Genomic DNA, 12605 nt, shown 5'->3' with positions numbered 1-12605 from the left:
TTTATCGGGGTGTCCGGAATCTGAAAAGTCTGTTGTACTTCTAGATATCTTGACTAATTGAAGTCGTATATGTATTTGTAATAAGTAGTTGTAAAATCCCAGTAACATATGGCTTCTTTTCCTCCTGGCGTTCATAGATAAATGGATAAAATAACGAAATAAATTGAGTATAACCCCAGAAATATAATGCATAAACTAAGTAGGGCAGATGACTGGGTCGGAAAAGCATGAAAAAAAGTTGGAGGATAGTTTTTCCATAATATTAATATAAATTTATTGTTTTGTATCACGTTAGTTAATAATAAACCATTTTTTTTATTTGTGTATCATTAGTTTTCGATTATTTCCATATGTAAGTAGATTTATGGAATTGTAATAAAATAAAAAACCGATATTGTCCGATACTGTTCTCTACTCTTTACTTTTATTTGTGATGTGTGATGTATGTGGCTACTGAGAAAAAGCGAAAACTTCAGGGAAGAATTGAACAAGCAAATAAATTTCAATCAAATAAAACTACAACAAAGAGTCAGAAATAGCTGAAAGATCATTAAAAGGAAAATAGAAATAAATGTCACAATATTTCCAGCCAATATGAAGCCAACAATCAAATCTTGAAATTATCAGCACATTACCATCAAAAAAGGATACACATGATGAATATGAAAGTTAATAAATCACAATCCCTACATTTTCTAGAATTCATTCGATTAGATGAATATTTTATCAGGGAACAGCTTCGTAGTTTTATAAAAATAGATAAAAATATGATTAGAAAATTGATAAATGACTCTTTAACTTTTCTTCATACATAACGTTTTGATAAATAAATTTTTCTTTTTAGTGATTAGTTTATTTTGTCTTTCACCTCATAGTAAATGATTAGGTAAAATTTCAAATCAAATATTTCACTACCAACTTTCTTGAAAATGAACAATCCTTTTAAGCGGTACTATCGTATTCTCCAATTGTAATACTACATTTCGCATTTCCTTTATTTTTGAATTAGTTTCAGTTTAGATTGCTCAGCGTTCCCCGTTCACTAATTCGTTGACATAATGATCGTGGTGGAAAGTTTGAGTACAAGGTTTAGAATACTCTTAAGGCGAACAATATAATTTGAATCGGTTTCTTCTTGTTCAGTCACCGACTCTCGTCTCTCGTAATGTGTCTAATGCCCGAGAGTTGTATTCTCGACCACCGGCACTGATTGTCTAATAATGCCCGGAATGGTATTATCGACAGGACGTTACTTATTCCGCTGCAATTTTTCTGCTCTTTTATAGGATGACCACCAAGGGACTTACTTCTCATAATCATACAGGAAACAATCTGACATCGCTTGGACTATAACACAACTCTTTGAAAATGGAAAGATCTTTGTGATTTTTGATATTTCCTTAGTGGTCACACTATTGTGAACTCCTCGCTATACTGATTAGAAAAAAAACTAGCCTATTAGTACAAATATATTCACCACTGTTAGTTTATCAATTCACTTTTGAATTGGATAGCATAACTAGTTTCCATTATTTGATATCCATATTAGCAATCTTCTTTAAACAAAAATATAGTATTCGAAAATTGAAATGTGAACTACTATAAGTATATAGTAATTTGATAGAATGTGGTGAAACAGGTGAAAATTAACATATTGATCACGTCAGCACCAATATTCATCTGAGTCAAATCAAAATTTGTGTGTTTAGTAGAAATAATCGTTATGACTAATATTCCAAAATTCGACCTTTACGAATTGGTAATTATATAGTTAACATCAACGTATTTGGCAAAACTCTTTTGATAAAAATATTGATACACAGGATGAATAAGTTTCATATACCGAAATTAGTATTAGCTTATAACTGGAGAGCTGACTTTATGCAGGATGACCAGGATTTTACTTAAGAGTTCATTCACTAGCCCAAAACACTAGCTTAAAATAACGTATTTTTTACGAAATAATTCCTCTAGGTTAGTAAGATAAATCAAAACTTTACTATTATAGGTCTCTAGTTTAGTCGTTTTTTTATGGATGCTGTAAAGTTTACATTTAAGAGAAGTTTGTTTAAATTATTAGTTAACTCCCAAACCTCTGCAATAGTGGTGATATTTCTCAATAGATGGCGATACAATTAACTTTGTGCGCGATAAAGAAATTTTTCCCTCCCAGAAACGACCGATTATTTTAGGCAAGGCCGTAGCTGAATTTAAGGTGATAGATTTTGAAATCAGATATTATGCTGTTATACCTAACCTAACCAGGTAAAATTATTATTTGCGACGAAATATTCCAAAATGGACGGGATAGAATGAGTTATTTTAATTTGTATAGGTATAATATTTATTCTATGATATTTGTTAAATGGGTATTTATATTTCTCTTTATGTAAATCACACAATTACAGAAGCAATTGAGAGAAAAATAATTTGCTATTTAGATGTAGATAGCGAAACATATAAATTAAAGAAAAAACATTATTATTATTATCAGGTATAGGGGCAATTGAACATTTGCTTAAAAGAAAAGTTATTTTTCAGTATGGACCCTTCGAGATAGGGTTGCCTCCCTTGTCCCCCGGCCGTCATTTTGGAAAAAGGGGTGCAAACACCTTTTTCGCGATATCTTAGACACTATGCGTCTTACAAAAAATTCGTAGAAACTTAATTTGTTGCCTACAAATATGTTTAAGCAACTTTTTACTCTAAATTCAAAATTAAAGAAGTTATAAGCAAAAATGTGAGAAAATTTTTTAAAAGTAACATAATATTTTAGTCTATCAACTGGGTGTCATCCGATTCGGAATCTGAGCTGTGTTAACCAGTATTTATTATTATTGGCTCAATATCTATATTCACCGAATTTCGTTCTCGTGTAAACCAGTCTTCAATTATTTTTTCGTTTAATTACTCACTTTGTTCATACATGTTATATAAAACATTCCGTACCGCCATTTTGGTTCCCTCGAGTATATCTTCTGTTTCTAGATTTGATCGAGGTGTCCGATTAAATAATGTTTGGAAATTATGATTATTTTCCTACCTTTTTAGCTTTTTTTAACAGAACATATCGGGTTTACAGATATTTTCAGCGTAGTTGCCATATAAATTATGAATAGATATTAACTTTAGTATAATAGTTTTTTCCGTCTTAAAATTTACAACGAAAATTATAATCTGTGTTTGTGAATTAAGCTGATTTCCAGCTATTTTCTGAAAATAATTCTTGATCAATATACCGTTACAAATATAGCTACACATTTTAACGCAGTTTTGAAAATTCTATAGAAAATTACGAATTGTACAAAATTATAAACACTATTTACCAGTCGGGATTTTAGGTATTTTAAAAAGTCAAAAGTTGATGATGTATTATATTTGTATTCACCGATGTATAATTAAATGAAAATTCTTATTCATTCTTAAAAGAACTGATTATAAAAGTAAATACACGTTCAATCCAATAATTCCTTGGTTATGCACGTTACATCTATTTTACGATTAGTACCATCAATATAAAGAAACTATTAGGTATGTTTTGAGGTTGTTCTTGTGAAGAATACAATTAATTTTAGATTATCATGTTTGATTTTTATGGATAGGAAAAAGAAAGTTGCAGAAAATCTGAGTTTCATAAATCGTAGATTGAGTAACGTAATAGAAGACTTCCACCGGTCCGACTTTATTTCGGTCTTTATGAAAATATGACTTGACAATTTGCAAAATTATATTCATCAATAGATGACCAACAACCTGCAAATCATAATAAAAATCTGTTTTAACCACAAACAATATTTTTTTCTTAGTTGTTATATATGAAAAATATTCAGCAGCCATCAATTAAATTATTCGTAGTTTGATTGAAATTTATAAGATAGACCTATAAATGGCACTCAAATTATTTAGACTCCTTTTTATCATTGACAACATTTTTATGTATGTGAACTTTTTATAAGAATTGTTTTTCCTTAGTATTTGATCCCGTAATTCTTGAAATTTTATAATTGTTTATTCGCATTTCTGCCAAGAAGAATATGATACATTAACGAAATATTTGACTAAAATAAAATCTATAACGCACAAAAACAAAAGAAATATTATATATGAAGCAACTTGGAAAGTTTGTGAAGCCGTTAACATAGGGCAGACATCTCATTATTGAGAAAATAGATTAAAAAGTCATCAATGCGATAAAAAATGCAACTGCATTGACAAACTGAAATATATCTAAAATATTAGAACGCTTCCAGTATATTTAGTAGCTACGTAATCATATGTACTGAAGACATGTTACAGGGACAAGAAGAAAAACTTTCTAAATGCAACTTATCATATCGATAAAGGACAATCTGAAGAATAATAACCTAACTATCTGGTAATTCCATAATTATATTCGATTATTATAGAATATAAAACATACGCTCTGTATACGAAAAGCAAAGAAACTAAAAAAGCTCTTCGCGGATTTTAATAAATCTCTTACTGATAATATTCATTGAAGAATCTTAAACATCACCATATGTTAATAGGACGTTCTTGGATGTTGTACTTAGCCAGTCCAAGACCAAGACCTTTAAATTCAATAGGTAGGTATGCCATGGCGTTAGCGGGTACGACAGAGACAGACAACTCGGTAGATACTAAAATATTTAAAAGAACTGACAATTGCATAGATAGACGAGTGCCGGCCGACTGCGGCAAGTACTCGCTGATATAACCTAACTATATCACTGGCGGAACACGCAGGAAACACTAAATTTTATTGTGAAAAATTATAATTTGAAAGTAGACAATAGACAAGAACTTCGTAGTCTTATTTTTCTCACCATATTCTATTTAATTATCTAATAAACAAATGTTGAGACCTTGTTTCCTTGTTTCCAAGGTCTCAAAAGGATTCTCCATCAATAAGGGGTTAAAACAAGGATGCTGTCTGTCGCCCACACTCTTTAAGATATACCTGGAACACGCACTAGCACACTGGAAAAGGAAATGTAAGAACATGGGCATTCCACTAATCGATTCCACACTATATACTCTATGTTTTGCAGATGACCAAATAATCTTGGCACAGGACTACGAAGAATATATGACAAGAAAGCTAGTAGAGGAATACAGGAAATGGGGTCTAGAAGTAAATTTTAGTAAAACGGAATATATGTGTATTGGAGGAGAACAACAAAATTTAATACTTGAAGAAACACAACAAAAAATAAGTCATTGTACAAAATACAAATAACTAGGCATGATCATCACTAATGATGGAAGATTAGATGAAGCAATAACACAAAGAAATAACCAAGGAAGACAAGCAATAAGACAACTAAATAGTGTATTGTGGGACAAACAAATATCCAAGGAAAACAAACATCGAATATACAATAGCATAATAAAAAGTATAACAACATATAGTAGCGAAGTCTGGCCTCTAAAAGAAAAAACAGTCAAAATGCTTGAAGCCACAGAAATAGATTATTGGAGACGCGCGGCAGGAATATCAAGACTGGAAAAAATAAGAAACGACAGAATCAGGGAGATCATGAAAGTGCAACATACGATTACGGAAGACATCAGTTAAGATGGTACGGACATGTCCAAAGAATGCCTGAAGACCGCATACCCAAACAAATTTTAAATTGGGCATCACAAGGAAGAAGAAAGAGAGGAAGACCAAGATTAAGCTGGAGAGAAGGTATCGAGAAGGATATTCGAGAGAGAGGATTGGAAGAAGATCTTTGGGAAGATCGAGAAAAATGGAAACTGGGAATCGGAAGGCGGCGAAGAACGTTTTAAACCCGATTAATATATATATATATATATATATATATATATATATATATATATATATATATATATATATATATATAAACAAATATATCTAGAGATCTAATGTGTAAATATCCCCTACACTATTGGGATATAATCAACAATGTACCTTATAGGAACAGAAAGAATCTCTGTACAATTTTTGAGAATTTCTTTTCTTCGACACAATTTCGTTTATCCACTGGATGTTCCACCAAAAAACAGAATCCTATTAAACCATAATATAGGTTGATCCTAATAACATATACTCCATTCAATTATAAAAACGGATTTTGGGGTTTTCGTGTAATTTCAAACTGAAATAGATGTCTGACCCCTATTTCCATGCAAGCTTCATCGCCAAGACCAAGATAAAAATGGATAGATCAACTGAAATAACTGGATGCAAAAAACTACAAACTTCGGAACAAAATGGTAAAAGACAGAAAACAAAGTTGTTGGCCCAATTATAATTTAAATCCAACTGGTGTGTTTGAGACAATACCATTTATCTCTTGTTCGCTATAAGTCAAATAGTCTGAGAGTGCAGATTTCAGTGAAATAGTGAATTTACTCAACTGAATTATTGATGGTTTCGATAAAATTCAACTCAATTAACCTATCGAACTCATGAATCTTATCCCCGAAAAGTGTATGTCCTCCGCCTTTGCTTACCAAACATTTACAATAAATCTAAAGTGACTCACGTAAGGCAGCTACAAACAAGGTATGAAGGAGAGATAAAAATTTTGAGGACAAGTACTATATAGGGTATTGGCTACTGCTTGCTTATAATGCGGCATTCGCATTGGGAAGCACTCATTCTCGTAAATCTATGCATAAGAATCGAAAGATGTGTCTTCTTACATTTAGACACTGGCGCTGGTCGAGTGTCAAGTTCATATTAAGCATACGTTACAAGGAACAGATTTGTCCTATGATTTTTTCAACGTCAAAAACTCAACTTGAGACTGTCAAGTGATACCAATAATTATAAAAAAGTGGAGGCTCATAGTACCTAAAGATATTGATGAATTGAGAAATTTATTGTTGATTATGAAATTTATTCAATATGAATCTTTGATTTTGTAATGAATGGAAAAAATTACATTTTTTTAAAATGAATTGAATATGGCATAAATCTGGGTACAACCGGATTTTAAGAATGATTTAAATAACAGACGTTAATGATTCTAATGTGTGAAAAGATAATTAAAGAGTGAAGAAACAATTTTCAAAGGAAATTTGACCCTTTTGTCCATGTTCACATTCATAGTATTATATGCCGCCTTCACAAATCATTACGCTATTGAATCTATTTTACCTTTGAAACCTAAATTGTCAAAAAACCTGAAATAAATGATATATTTTCTAAAAACTTATAATGAAATTTGTAGAATCGAGTTAATTCAATTAAAAATATTATTATAAAATAAAAAAATATACAAAATTCCTTATTTTCCAGTAAGACTTGAGCCCGTTATTATTTCACTGCAAATCGAGAATCTAATCAAGCAAGCGACGTGTTCAGTATAAATCAATTTTTTTCCATTGTTTTCATTCTCTTAAACCCTATATCTTCTTTGTTTCTTGCAGCGCCATCTATTTGTGAAATAATAAATTTTTATTAAAAAGCTCTGTTTTATTTGATTATGGGAAATTTCAAGTTAATAGTTTGATAAAAGGAGTATGAAATTCCATCAAAACAGATTTGAAAAATGTCGTTCCTGTATATTGATACAATTTCTCATAACTGCACGTGTACATTGTTTTTTATTTTCAGGTTATAAAGAAGCTGCTTTTGCCCATGCGATTACTTCTGCAGGAGTAGCCATTTCTATAGCCAGGGGCTGTAGTTCTGGGACCCTAATGAATTGTGGCTGTGATTCAAAAATATATAAAATTAGGAAACCTAGGGCGATGTCTAAAGCAAAGTGGAAATGGGGAGGCTGTTCGGATAATTTAAGATACGGAATTAAATTTTCTAAAATGTTTCTAGATTCCAGAGAAAAGGCTGAAGACATGCAATCGAAAATCAATCTCCACAACAATCAAGTTGGCAGAATCGTAAGTGTAAATAACCTAAAAACTATTATTTTTAAATTATTGTATGATTTCCCACCATGCATGGGACGATTTTATTTATATTTAAAATATTCACCACCTATATATTCAAGCATTTTTGCATCCGATGCTTCTACAAATTGAGAGTTCGAAAACAGTGAGGTGCTCTCAAAAAATTGATCTTTAGCCAGGAAACGTCGACCACGTGAATATTTCTTTTGATGGATGTTAACCAGAAATCATACATCGCCAAATCAGGCGAATAGAGTTACATAATTTTCGGGCAAAAATTCTCCAAGAATTTCCTTAATCACTTGATAGGTGCAACATCGATTGTACATGTCACTCTGTCACTGCTAACAGTAACTCAAGAGCAGGATCTATCGATACGTCCCTTATCATCCTTATCATTAATTCGACCTTGAAGTCATAGTATATCATAGCGCGCACACGTCCTCTTGATAAATTTATATGTCGATGACAAATGGATTTACCACTAGGTATTTTCTCTTTGATCGTAACGACTCAACTGCAGCTTACTACTAACTGGTGGATGGTAGTATTTAAATTGTAACTCTTCTATTTACGTGGTATTTATAAATGGTTCTTGTACTTACTTTATTCATTTATACTTTAATCAATTATTGAAGGTGGAAAAGATTTTCATTATGTGTATAACGGTTTCTTAAATTTTCTATCCATACATGAGAGAACTTAGAATCGAGCAAAGAAAGTGTACAATACTAGTTATGCTTTTCAATTTATGTTACAATATAAAATTTCAACTAACATTCATTTCTTAACAATAACCAACGTGATTTTGGAATTATCATTAAAAATGTTGTCTGATCTAAAAGGTTATTGTGTCAATACTATCAAATTAAACTTTGGATTCTAGATAAAGTCATAAAATGAAATCAAGGAACGTCAAAAATAATTTCTGTACGTATTAAATTCGTCAGAGCTCCTTTTTGTTAGAAGAAAATCTATTTAATTATTATCAATTATCAAAAGGCATTACAAGAGATAAAAAGTTGATCGATATACGATGAAGGTCCCTCCAAGGCTGACCTAAATATGGCGGTAGCTGCTTGAAAATACCACTGTATTAGAAAGTTTGAAGACACCACGCTGTTTAGTATTTGTTTGGCAACCATGAATAGTGAACGTCTTCGGTGAATTTGTTATATGATGTAATACTTTCATTTTTAAAGCCTTAGACCAACCAATATACAAGCTGAGCTAGATTCTACTTTAGATGTGACTGCTCCTTCGTTTAATAGTGAAATATTTTATAGCAAAGATCAATTTCGCAGTGGTTGACCAAATGAGTTGACGACTCCAGAAATGTTGAAGAGAATGCACCCAAAAAGTGCGGTACATCACTTATGAACTGAGAATTTGGGCATGAGACAGCTGTGCACCAAATGGGTGACGCGATTGCTCACAATGGAATGAAAACATTGTCGTGAAGATGTTTCCATTGAGTGTTTGGCAATGTTTCACAGAAATAAAGATGAATTTTTACGTAGTTCCATAACGATTCAATTCAAAGAAGGCAAATACCGTTCCATCTTCAGGCAAGGTCTTATTGTCGATTTTTTGGGATGCGCGTGGGATAATTTTCATTGACTATCTTGAAGAAGAAAAAACTATCAACGGCGAGTTTAATGCGAACTTATTGCAAAATTTGAGCGAACAAATCAAGATAAAACAGCCGTATTTGGCTAAGAAGAAAGTGTTGTTTCATTAAGACAATGCACCAGCTCACACATCCGTTATTGCAATGGACAAAATTATCGAATTAAAGTTTGATTTGCTACGTCATACCCCTATTCGTCATATTAAGCTCTCTCGATTATTTTCTGTTGTTAATAACTATTTTGAGAAGCTTGACAATTCTTAATATAAAAAGGATATTGAACTTATTAAACATCGCTAGGAACCGTGTATGGAGCTAAAAGATTACATTGAAAAATAAATATATGTTTTTCCAAAATCTTACTATAAATAACCCGATGTTATTTATCGTGAATAAAATTAGAAAAAATATGTGCTAGACGAGAAACTTGTGGTATTTTTATAATCACACCAATAAATATTTTTAGCTTTAATATACCTGTGAAATGTGAGCAGATAAAACTCATCATCAAGGTTACAAAGAATCACTTCCAATCTATTCAATTTGTTCGTCTGAAAGACACGGATAAAAACATAAAAGAATAAACATATGGCTCCCCACTAGTTGATAGACACCTAATATCCGTCAGAGCCCGTGAAAACATTCGTAGATATAATAAAATGTTAATAAAGATGTGTCCGGTAAATTAAAATGAGATGGAAATTTTATGTTTCTTTGCTGAATATGTCGATGATGAAGACCGCAATTTGAGAGGTGGCTGGACCCCCTAATAATCAAAGTGCAGCAGGGTCCCGCCCCTAAACATATCTGACAAAGAACCGCCATTACACCTACTTTTGAGTTGTTATTATTATTATTAGGACCACACGCGCCGTTTCTTTCATTAAGAAATTTTACCTCCTCTTCTAAAATTAGGACAGTCTACAAATTTTTTAGGCGTTATTAAATGTGGCATAATAATAAATGGGAAGTTTTTCTTATTCTCATCGTTCATGATTGGGAATCGGTCTTGAGGGACAGAAGAGAAACGAATTTATATTTTTATCGTTTTGTATAATAAATGAAATTTGTTACAGGCTGTATCCAATAATATGCAGGTGATGTGTAAATGTCATGGGATGTCGGGCAGTTGCGAACTAAAGACCTGTTGGAAATCTGCACCAGATTACCGTGTAGTTGGAAAGGCACTCAAAGATAGATTCAAATCTGCTATATTAGTCGATCAAACAAATTCTGGAAAAAAGAATATAAGAAAATTCAATATGTAAGTTATTTGGTGTATAAATTGGTAATCGTAAATTATAACCGTAGGGAGCTCATTATTTTATTCCAAGATTCATCTTCAAGAGTGCAGTTCAGTTCTGCATAGTTATGTTGAATAATAACACCATTCCTGACGAAAATTTTGGGATACTTTCCCATTGAGTCACTCGATCTAATTATTCATAATGAAAATTTGCTTTGAAAGTTTAAGTTATTCAAAATGCACTATTACTCCACAAACACACGAAAACACCTTTTTGGGATGTAGAACTGCTCTGTTATTCATTTGAAGCAATTTCCTGCCTTTTGAGTTTTGGTTGATTACATAGAGCCCAGTTTTCGTCTCCATTGATCAAGCTATCAAAAAAAAGTTTTCTGTGCTTGTGTGAGCAATAAATACACCCTATAGATTTGTTCTCTTCGGACATTATAAGAACCCAAACACCTATTCTGCTTATTTTTCCAATATGCTGCAAATGTTCTTGGAAAAAAGACCAAAGTTCGTTGAGGGTTCCTCGACTTCCTGGATTGACTTCCACTTCTGCCCTTAGCAAATCGTTGTCTAATGTTTCTTCTGATCGATAATAAACAGAGAGATAGAAATAACTGGATTAGACCTTCGAGAACTACCTTTGGTATACACGAAGGAGAAGGAGAACAAACATAGAAAATATTTTTGATCGCAACTGACATTACTAAATTTTCGTAAACCTTACAATGCTGGATATACTCTTCAGGTATTTGGCTGGTGATTTCACCTCAAATCGCATTGAAAATTTGATTATTTGGACTAAATTCTAGTCAAACTTAAAATGTCTCAGACAGAACTTCGAAGTGTACAAGGCTCTAACAAATATTAAGAAAGTATCTACATGTGTAGGATCGACGTTACTTTCCGGCTTGTTAGTAGATTAGATGGCACCGCAACTCTCGCATGTTTCGTATTGCCTCCAATCAGAGTTTTTTTCAACATTTCAAATGAACTTCAAGTTTTCGAAGTATTCCTCACACTGATTAGGTATTTGGGAACTAGAATTTCTACCCCTTTCCCACATATATCAGTTTCTAGTATGTGCTTCCTTAACTTGGCTTAGGTTTACTTACATCAGGGATCTAGCCCAGGAAATGATCTCCAGATTGTTTTCCTATTTTCGTATGGCCAGTAACTCAGACTTCAGAGATTCCATTAATATTAAAATGTCATATGTTCTTCGGAGCTCCCAAATCAGTCTTGAATAAATGAGATGGGAGGTTATTACTTCAATTGATACCTAACTGTCGACATCAATTGTTCCGTTTTTAATATTTTCTTCATAAGCTCACTTCTGTGCATCTTTTGATGACTAGTATTTTTTCGTAAAGGAAACAAGTGATGATGAGTATCAGGTAGCTGCTAATTTATTTCTTCCAAGTTTTCTTTCTTACTCTCGTAATAATTTAGTCAGGGGAAAGATCCGAGAAACAGAAGTTTGAATTTTAATAGGATCTGTACCTTCCCTAGAAAATTCTGATGATAGCCTCTTGGGAATATTTATTTATTACCAAATAAGGAGTTGTCACATATATGATAATCTCAAGTGTCCTGGACACGGTTCTATAGCTCCAGTGAAACACATACAACTTCGCCTGTAAACTAGTGATTTTTTTCTAGGAACATTGGCAATGAAACACCAAAGTGAACTAACTTTAATATATTTTCCGAGCTTTTGAATACTTCGAATACTTCGAATACTTATGTATGGTGGCCTTAAGTTATATAAGTTCTTATAAAACTTTTGAAATCATAGTAATCAAAATTCAATTGAAAGTAACGTTGATAGAAATATTTCTG

The 12605-nt window shown here is 32.2% G+C and overlaps 1 protein-coding gene across 1 annotated transcript in view; it reads left to right on the top strand.

The window, feature by feature from the left end:
• LOC130899446 (protein Wnt-10a) overlaps nt 1-12605 on the top strand; it is a 57309-nt gene that overhangs the window by 43609 nt on the left and 1095 nt on the right. The window contains exons 3-4 of the mRNA XM_057809383.1: nt 7589-7872; nt 10588-10775. Coding sequence (XP_057665366.1) covers nt 7589-7872; nt 10588-10775 — 472 coding nt within the window. The remainder of the gene's footprint in view (nt 1-7588; nt 7873-10587; nt 10776-12605) is intronic.

The sequence above is a fragment of the Diorhabda carinulata genome, chromosome 11 (genome assembly GCF_026250575.1).
Source record: "Diorhabda carinulata isolate Delta chromosome 11, icDioCari1.1, whole genome shotgun sequence".
Taxonomy (NCBI): Eukaryota; Metazoa; Arthropoda; class Insecta; order Coleoptera; family Chrysomelidae; genus Diorhabda; species Diorhabda carinulata.
This window is presented reverse-complemented; position numbering and strand designations above follow the sequence as displayed.